The sequence below is a fragment of the Nannospalax galili genome, unplaced genomic scaffold (genome assembly GCF_000622305.1).
Source record: "Nannospalax galili isolate Female #2095 unplaced genomic scaffold, S.galili_v1.0 scaffold598, whole genome shotgun sequence".
Classification (NCBI taxonomy): Eukaryota; Metazoa; Chordata; class Mammalia; order Rodentia; family Spalacidae; genus Nannospalax; species Nannospalax galili.
The window spans coordinates 144,259-154,835 of NW_008342423.1; the positions used below are offsets into that span (position 1 = coordinate 144,259).

The window sequence follows — 10,577 nt, forward strand, 5'->3', positions numbered from 1 at the left end:
CCATCAGTAATCATAAGTTAAATACATATAAGATTTTGAAATTTATGTGCTGGCCTCCAGTAAAACATCTTTATTATCTGCTCATTGATTTGTTACTCAAGTATAACTGAATTATTTTCATAATAGCGCCCAGCCTTTCTAATGGTTTTTCACTTCTTTTCAACAAAGAAAACAACCTTGCTACTCCCTTGAAATTGTTGCATATCTTGGTCTGGTACATAAGCTTCATATAAAAATTTTGTATATATTTATTTATAGTTTAAAATTTTCAATAATCTGATCAATTCAAATATATGTCTTATTGTGAACACTGCTTCTTTAGGACAGCCATAATGCACATTTGGAACAGTTTTTCTACAAATTGAGAGTTCATGCCCTAATTTTGGTCCAACATATTAGAAATAGCCAGGTTGTTTCTTGGAAATTTCATGTCAAACAGAAAAATGTTTAGATGAATTATCCCTTTTATGTCTAATAATACAGCATTCTTTTTAAAAATATTTTTATTACTTTACGTGTATGATTGTATTGCCTGCATGCATGTAAGTGCACCCATGTTATGCAGTTCCTGCAGAGGTCAGAAGAGGGCATTGGATCTCCCAGAACTGGAGTTAAGGATGGTTGTTAGCTGCCATGTGGGTGTTGGGAACTGAACCAGGTCCTCTGTAAGAACAGCCAGTGCTCTTAACTACTGAGCCATCTCTCTAGCCCCCATAATATGCCCTTTTTATTTAATTTTTTTATTATTTTTTATGTGTGTGCATGTATTGCCTGCATGTAGGTAAGTGCACCCGTGTAATGCAGTGCCTGTGGAGAACAAGAAAAGACTGTCAGATTCCCTGGAACTGGAATTACGGACAGTTGTTAACTGTCGTGTGGGTGGTGGGGTGCAGGTTTTGTGCAAGAACAGTCAGTGTTCTTAACTGCTGAGCCATCTCTCCAGCCCCAGTATATGGCCTTTTTAAAATGGAACAGTTAGTTCTAAAGAATAGTAAATGATAATTGGTTGTTTGCTCTGTTTTTGTTAACTCTGGTTTTGTTCTTGTTTCCCATCTGTCATTGAATTAATAGAACATCGTGAGAGAGTTGGCGCTCACCTTGCTAGCTCAACCTTATAATTTTACTACCATTCCCTATCTCAAGCATCTACATTCATGAATTTTGGATGTACTTTAAAAACTACATTTATTCTATACATGCAGAGCATAAATAATTTATTCTGTGGGTTTCAAAAAGCATTTTAAATTTTTTTACATAAGTGGTTTTTGTCTCTTGTCTTCCTAAGTCCTTGTCAGACCTTGAATTCAGTTTCCTTATATTTTAATCATCTGTGTCTTCCTCATGGATCTAACTTTAGTCCCTGAATACTAAATTATCTTTCTTGCTACTTTTACTTACATTGCCATTCTGAGTGATACTCAAAAGCTATGCTAATGGTTCATGTAAAACCTTGGCTTTTGGTGTCTTGATCTCTTTATCTTCTGCCCATCTGCTTAGGTTCCTGTTTCTAATACTTTAGGTCTTTTCTACAGTTATCAATACCTTCTTTGTCTTTAACATACCAATTTTAAATAATCCTATCACAGACATTTCATTCACCACTATTCTGGCAGTTCTGCTTCACTTTGGCCTTCATTTATTTGGTTTTATCATCTTTCCCAGCGTCTCTGTTTTCCTAATTCTCTATATGGCTCAGGCTGCGTGTTTGTCAGAGAAACTCATTGCATTGCACTTCTAGTCCTTTGGCCTTCTTCCCACCAGTGAGTCAGCCAAATTCTGCATTCTTCACTCCGGTTCTCTGAAAGCCCAACATAGCTGGGACTCCAAAAACCAAAAGATGTCAGGAAATTCTCTTCAGGGAGATTGTCTGGGGGCCTGGGTCGGTGGGGTGAATGTCAAAGGGGGTTTGAGAAGAAGAAAGAATTCTCAGAGTAAAAGAGTAAATAGGAAAAAGTAGCAGGCCAGACTGAGGCTCCATCTGAGATTTATGGTCAAGAGTCAAAAAAAAAAAAAACAGCATTAAAACTGCCTGTTCTTTTTTAAAATATTTTATTTATTATACATGCAATGTATTTTTAAATATTTTATTTATTTATACATGCAGTGTATTTTCTCCGTGTGTGTAAGTGCACTGTGTTGTGCTATTCCTGAAGAGGGTGTTTGATCCCCTGGAACTAGAGTTACAAACGGTTGTTACCACCATGTGGGTGCTGAGACACAAACCTGGGTCCTCTGCAAGAGCAGCCAGTGCTCTTAACTACTGAGCTGTCTCTTCAGCCCTCAAAACTGCATGTTCTTAAAGAGTTGTTTGTCTATCAATGTGTATTTGTTACTGTATTATATGTAGGTATTTTACATCTACTGGTTCTTAAATTTCTCGGTTTGTATTCTTTTGCAACTTAATTCTTCTGCTTGTTTTAAGGTATGTGAGATCTATGTGATTATATCAGTTTAGTGACTTGCTATTTTTGTCTTGTGTCATCTTCTATTGTTAATGACCATTGTGGAGATTTTCCATTTTACTGCTGCATCACTTCCAGTTTTGATTTATAAGAAATATAGCTGCTGTGGATGTGTTTTTAAACAATTTTTGTTTTGGTTTTTATCGTCACTGTCATTTTAGAAACGATCTTGTTATGTAGACCAAGCCGGCCTCAAACTCATGATCCTCCTCCTTTTACTTCCTTGACGCTGGATTACATATGTGTATCACCATGCCTAGCTTAGATATGTTTTTCTTCAACATATATGTCCCATTTCTTTTAGAGAGACATTGCTGCATTATAGAGCAGGGTGTGTGGGTGTGTGGGTGTGTGTGTTTGGTCTTTGGTTGATAATACTAAACAGTTAACAGAGTATTAAAAATAATTTGTAATCTGATAACTGCATCTCCATCAATTCTTGGTTTCATTAGTCTTCCTAGTTATAGATGTTAATGGATATGAATTGAGGTATGATATATTATTGATTTTTGTGTTTTGTTTTGTTTTTGTCTTGACAGGGTCTCCCTGTAGCCCCAGCTGTCCTGGAACTCACTATGTAGACCAGGCTGGCCTTGAATTCACAAAGATCCCCCTGCCTCTGCCTCCCAAGTGCTGGGATTAAAGGCATGTGCCACCATGCCTGGCGATTTTTGATCATTTTTGATCACTGATTATTTAATTTTGATCTTCACTAATTTCCTGGTGATTAGAAAAAGCAAGAAATTTATATGATCTGAAGAGAAACCAGAGTATTTTCTGGGTGATGAATGATGTTCAGAAATGTTTCACATGATTATTGCTTTGGCTGTCATCTTTTATGCAATGTCTGTTAAATTCTTCCCTTTGCGTGTATATTGTACACATGTATGTGCAGATGTGCATGTGAAGGTCAGAAATCAATGTCAAGTGTCACTCCCCACGCTATCTTTTGAGACAGGGTCTTTCACTGAATCTGGAATTCATTGATTCAGCTAGCCTGACTGGCTATTGAGCTCCGAAGATCCACCTGTCTCTCCCTGACCCCCAGTCTGTTGTTACAGATCCATAACACCCACCCAGTTTTTTTTAACATGTGTACTAGAAATCCAAACTCAAGTCCTTGTGTTTGTATGGCAAGTACTTCTGAGCCATCTCTCCACCCCTACCTACTTCAGGTGGTACTGCCTCTTTCTTACTGATTTGAAGGAGATCTTAGGAACTCAAGAAATTGCAACTGTCTTCACCTAGTTTGTGTTTTCTGCTTTTCCTCTATTACTACTTTTTATTGAGTAAAATTTCATTATTTTAATCAAATTAATTTATCTTCTCATGATTCATAGTTTCAGAACACATTGCAGTCTTTTCCTATCCCACAGTTATATGAGGAAAATCAGAAGTCTTGCTGTTCTATATCTAACATTTAGATCTGATATTTGCATACGTTATACTTCTTTCAAATAGATATCCCAGTTATCCAGCACCATTTTTTAAACTGAGATTCTTACCAGTGCATCTGTGATTATATTAAATATTAAGTGACTATATAATTCTAATTCTAGATTTCTGTTTCATTAATCTCTGTCTGTCCTCTTGCTGACAGCACATTCTCTATATTACCATAACTTTATAATATGTTGATTTCCTTTCATATACATCTTTCAACTTTGTTATTTTTTTATTATTTTCATTTTATGTATATGAGTGTATTGCCTGTATGTACGCGAGTGCACCCGTATCGTGCGATGCCGAGGAGGTCAGAAGAGGGTTTCAGATTCCCCTGGAACTGGAGTTAAAGACGGTTTGTAGCCGCCGTGTGGGTGCTGGGAATCGAACCCAGGTCCTCTGCAAGAGCACTTAGAGCTCTTAACTTCTGAGCCATCTCTCCAGCCCCCAACTTTGTTATTTTTTAAGATTATAGTGGTCCTCTTTGAAGTTCCTTAGTTATTTTTAGAATAAAAGTAAATGTTGGAAAGCCAGGGGTGGTGACACACCTGTAGTTCCAGCCCTCAGGAGACAAAAGCCAGTGGATCTCTGTGAGATCCCGGCCAACCTAGTCTGCATTGTAAGTTCCATGCCAACTGGGGCTGCATGGATATCCTGATTCAAGATGGCTCAGTGGGAAAGTACTGCTGTGAAAATATGAAGACTTAAGTTTGGTTCTGCAGCACCCACATAAAGCTGAGTACAGCAGCACAGGTCTGTAACCCCAGTGCTAGGGAAGCAGAGACAAGATCCTCAGGGACTCACTGGCCAGCCAGTCTAGCCTAACAGCCAGCTCCAGGTTCAGTGAGCTCAAAAATAAGGTAAAGAGCAATGCAGCAGGACATCCAACATTAACCCCTGGCCTCCCCAGGCACACACAAGCACACCCACACAAACATGTTTAAATACATGCATGCACCACATGCACACATACACGCACATAGATTGGAACCAGGTTTGCTATTTCATATCTGTAATCCCAGCACTCAGGAGGTTGAGGCACATTCAAGGGCAGCCAGGGCTACAGAGTAAAACTCTGTCTCAACAACCCCTTCCCCCAAAAAATACAGGTTAGTTTTGGAAGAATTAAAAATTGAGTCTTTCTCCAGGCATGGTAGCGCACACCTTTAATCCCAGCACTTGGGAGGCAGAGGCAGGCAGATCTCTGTGAGTTCAAGGCCAGCCTGGTCTACATAGTGAGTTCCAGGATAGCTGGGGCTACAGGGAGCCCCTGTCTCAAAAAGACCAAAAAAAAAAAAAAAATCATACTTCTGCATCATACTTTTAATTTATACTCTCTTCTGCTGGAGACCTTGGTAAACTTTAAGATTTGGCCCCCAGTCTCTTCTCACTTTCACCTCAAGTTATTCTACCTGTTTTTGACCAAAACCTTAGAGGTCTGGGGTTATTAATTTTGATATATCAGGATAATGAATTGGATTCCCTTGTTTCATCATTCTCTGTGGACCAGTCTACAGAAGATTTCAACTGTAAACAAGCAGCACTATTTTATATGATTTTTGAGCTATTTTTGGTGGGAACATAAATTTTTAGTCTTTACTCTCTGAGAGAGTGTCTTTCATGTAAGATTCACTGCTCAAGAAAGACCTGTTGATAAAAGATCAGTTTAGATATAGTGGGGGAAAGTTGTACTTTTTTTTTTTTTTTAATCTGTATGTGTGTTGTAGGTAAGTGCACCTATGTTGTGCAATGCCTGAGGAGGACAGAAGAGACTGTCAAAGTCCCTGGAACTGGAGTTATGGACAGTTGTTAGCAGCCATGTGGGTGCTGGGTTATGAACCTGGGTCTTATGCAAGAACAGTCAGTGTTCTTAACTGCTGAGCCATCTCTCCAGCCCCAAAGGTTCTATTATTTAATTTGGTCATTTAATGGAATTTTTGTCCAGTTGTATTTTGTGGTTATTGTTACTGTTGTTAGTTTGGGGTTTTGTTCCATACTAACATGATAATGCAGCAAAGAAATTTAAGGGTCAAAAATCAATAAACATCATACATCATCCAGGAAAGACTTGTGAGAACCTTTGGTAGAAAGTCTTTTAAATATAAAAGAACATCTTATGAACGCATAGAAAAGTATAGCTGTTAGGTTCTGCACACCTGTAGTACCAGTAAACCCCAAATCTCCAAGATTATATTGCCCATAGACAACCTAGACTCTTCCTTTTTGTATGGTTATAGTGATGTATAGGTGCTGCCTGCTTTTTAGTAGAATATGCATTTTCCCCATGCACCATACAGTTCAGTCACTTCCTGTTGTCTTCATTCAGATCACTTCTTTACTTTCTGACACTTGTATGGCCACTATAGTTACTGGAACTGATCGCCCTGCATTTTTGTACTTCCCAATGCTTTGCCTGTAGAAAATGCCCAGCAATGTAATGAAAACAAAAACTAATGTTTGGTAATAAAAGATTATAAGTATTATACCTAATTTTGAAATGTCTTATGACTTTAGCATCGTTAAGGTTTCATCAGAGTTAAATATAGCCTGCTGTTGTGCTTTGGTAATGATTCAGATAATTCAAGTATGGTGTAAGCTGTAGCTGACATGTGTTTTGTACCTAGGTTTTTGGAAAGAATAGTCAGAGTTGCATATGCATTATGATTTTTGTCTTCCTGGCTTTTGCTAGAATGCCTACTTATTTATGATACTTAGTATTATAAAAATGAACCAACAGATATATTCTGCTTTTAACCAAATTTCCACTCTTATGGGCATATTAAAAAGAATATATACAAATGGGATCATAGTCTGGGCTGGGATTAGCAACATGAGGGTTTTTGCATCGATTTTTTTAATAGATTTTATTATTTTTACTTTATGTGTATGCATGTATTGCCTGCATGTAGGTAAGTGCACCGATGTCATGCAATGCCCGCGTAAGACAGAAGAAACTGTTGGCTCCCCTGGAACTGGAGTTACGGACCATTGTTAGCTGCCATGTGGGTGCTCGGTTTCGAACCCGGGTCTTCTGCAAAAACAGTGTTCTTAACCGCTACTCTATCTCTCCAGCGCCTTGCGCCTATTTTTATGCTTCTGATTCCCATTATTCACAATCAGTTTTATGAGTCTGCACTTTTTTTTTTTTTCCCCCTTGGTCTTTTGGAGACAGGGTCTCCCTGTAGTCCCAGCTGGCCTGGAACTCACTATGTAGACCAGGCTGGCCTCAACACACAGAGAACCGCCTGCCTCTGCCTCCCATGTGCTGGGATTAAAGGCGCATGCCACCACGCCCGGCATGTCTGCACTTTAAAAAAAAAAAAAAAAAAAAGTCACAAATAGCTTCTTTAAAAAAAGCAAAATTGCATCGGGCATGGTGGTACACGGCTGTAGTCCCAGCACTTGGGAGGCAGAGGCAGGCAGATCTCTGTGAGTTCAAGGCCAGCCTGGTCTACATAGTGAGTTCCAGGACAGCTCAGGCTACAGGGAGACCCTGTCTCAAAAAGACCAAAAAAAGAAATAAAACAAAATAAAAATTGCTATACTTCTGATTTACTTATTTTAGTCTTTTCTGTGACAATCTTTAACCTTTCTGAATTTAATTTTGTGAATCAGTTCATGTAAAACTCTTTAGTTCTATTTTTTGAAGGAATACAAATGGAATAAATTTGCTTTATTGCTCTGAATGTCAAAACTAGTTTTAACCTACAAATTGAGCTTATATGGTATTCTTAGCTTGTAAATAAATCTTCGCTACCAATTTCTGATATACAAATTAAGAAAAAGATTATTCTTTAAAGTTCATATGTGAGATGCTAAGTGGCATCTTTCCATGTTCATCTATTTTTCACTTTCTTATTTTGAAGCTTCTTCTCAGCCTGTTGATAACAATGTTAGCCCATCTTCCTACTTGGGCCAGACACCAGCATCACCAACCAGATACTCACCCATTTCTAAAGCAATGCTTGGAGATGACGAGATTACTAGGTAAGGAACTAACATTCATCTTTTTAAAGTCAACTATTAAAAGTGGAATTTTGTTTAGTCACAAAAGAGAGCCACAATTTTTAGGACTAAAGGTTAAATATCTTGTATTACAAATAATTTTTACTCCTTTTTAAAATGCTGCTTTTTTTCCTTAAGATGATAAGTTGTTCTTAAAATTCTTTGATAGTTTAACACAGACCTGTCCTAGCCCTGAAAGACTAAAGCAGGAGGATCATGAATCCAAGCCCAATCTAAGCTACATAGTAGGGTCCTGGCTAGCCTTGGTTACAGACAAGACCTTGTCTCAAAAACAAACAACAGCAACAAAAAATATAAAAGAGGGGGAAAAAATACCTTAGATAAAATTAAATTAAGAAAATACTTATTTCCCAGCACTCTGGAGGCAGAGGGAGGCAGATCTCTGTGAGTTCAAGGCCAGCCTCGTCTAAATACGGAGTTCCAGGACAGCTGGACTACAGGGAGACCCTGTCTCAAAAAAAGACCAAAAAAATAAAAAGTACTTATATTTTAAACTAACTTTGTATTCTTTAATACATATTTAGACTATTATAGCAATAATTTGGTGCATGTTCAGAATTCAGTGATACTTTCTTAGTTTGATATATATACTTGATGTCCTGACACCAAAAATTTGCTTTCATCTAACATTAGTAACTGTACTGAAGTTTATGTATTTAAAAAGACTAAGTTCCCAAGGATTCTGATGTGGTAGAAAATCATCTGTGAAAAAATATTTTAGCTCTTTTTCATATTTTTCAAGGTACTGATAAGACAGTTTGCTTTGTCATTTGTACAAGTCTTGCAGGCTAACTGTAGCATCTAGCATTTTGTATGTCCTCAGTAAAGTCTGTTCTTAGGTGTTTATTGGTTTTCTCATTTTTAACATCTTTGGTTTTGAACTTTGTGTTTATTTTAATTGTGGTTTTTCTTGTTAGATTGCAAACCCTAGACTTACTGCTTAAACCTTTCCTTTTACGACCCCTTTTCGCAGGAGAAATTTTACACTTTTCCCAGATATTGCAGGTATATAAAATAGATACACAAATCAAGCTTTTATAGATACAATAAGCTAATTTGTTTTAAAACAATTCTTTGTGGGCTGAGCCTGGTGGTACACACCTTTAATCCCAGCACTCAGGAGGTAAAAGCAAGTGGATATCTATGAGATTGAGTCCAGCCTGGTCTACGAATTCCAGGCCAGCTGGAGCTACGGAAAGACCCTGTCTCAAAAAAATAATATACAATTATTTGCTATACATACATTTTTACCATTTATTAAAGGCCACAGAAAATTTTCATCCTAATGTTTGTTTATTTTTATATGAAGAATTAAATATTGGGGCTAGTGAGAAGATTCAACAGGTAAAGGTGCCTGCCACCAATCTTGACAACCTGAGTCGATCTCTGGGACCCACATGGCAGAAGGAGAAAACCAACTCCTACAAGTTGTTCTCTGACCTCCACATTTACCCCACTCCCTCAACACACAATAAAGAAAACTTAACAAAAAAAATGTATTAAAAATAAGCTGGGTGTGGTGGCACACTTTAATTCCATGACTTGGGAGGCAGAGGCAGGCAGATCATTGTGAGTTTGAGGCCAGCCTGGTCTACATAGAGAGTTCCAGGCCATCTGGGGCTACAGGAAGACCTTGTCTCAAACAAGCAAACAAACAAACAAGAATGTTATTCTAGTGTCTGAAACAAAGGCATTCTAAGGAAAGTAGCCTGCAGGCTCACTTTCCCCATGAGCACAAAGACGAAGTCCCTAACAAAATCAAACCCAGCAATTCACTTGAAGAATTTATCATGACCAAATGGTATATGTCCTAGAAGTGCTAGATTCACTTAACATTCAAAACTTAACAGTGCAGTTCATAATATTAATAGAGTGAATTCAGAAAGCATAACCCAACCACCCCAATAAATGCCACCTGTCAAAATTCAGTAACTACAACAATCAACAACAGAATTATCAGAAGTCAGGACTAGCACAGAACCTCCTTGACCCCATAAGAACATCTGTAAGTCTTAGAGCTGACACCAGTGCAATTCGAAAGGCAGAATGATTTCCTCATAACAAACAAGGCAAGGATGAGCATTTTACCAGTTCTGTCCAACACTGTAGTTAAAGATCTTGCCTAAACTCAGCTTTTTTCTTGGTGTGTGGAGGGGGAACCTCTGTGTTATACATGTAGAGATCAGAGGTCCACCTCGGATGTTGGTCTTTGCCTTCCACCTTGCTTGAAACAGGTTATTGGCCACCGTGTACACAGGCTAGCTGGCCTGCTTCTGGGGAGTCTCCTGTCTCCACAGGAATTCTGGGATTTACAGGTGTTTGTGGATGCATGCTATCATGTCTGGTTTTTACATGGGTTCTAGAGATCCAAACATAAGTGCTTTATTCACAGTGCCATCTTCTCAGCCTGACACAGCCTTTTTCTGTAAAAGGACGAAGTAAAATTGCCTTCATGCACAGATGACTTGATTGCATTCCTAAAAAAAACCTTAAGAAATACATGAAAAACTGCTAGAACTGTCACATGAATTTAGCAAAGTCATAGAATATAAGATCAATATAACATAAGAACTGCTGGTGTGGTGGTGCATGCCTTTAATCCCAGTACCAGGGAGGCAGAGGTAGGCAGATCTCTGTGAGATCATG

The 10,577-nt window shown here is 38.2% G+C and overlaps 1 protein-coding gene across 1 annotated transcript in view; it reads left to right on the forward strand.

Moving 5' to 3' along the window:
- Positions 1 to 10,577, forward strand: part of Dlg1 (discs large MAGUK scaffold protein 1) — a gene marked incomplete in the record, with an annotated part of 93,805 nt that overhangs the window by 6,063 nt on the left and 77,165 nt on the right. The window contains 1 exon segment of the mRNA XM_029566155.1: positions 7,772 to 7,892. Coding sequence (XP_029422015.1) covers positions 7,772 to 7,892 — 121 coding nt within the window.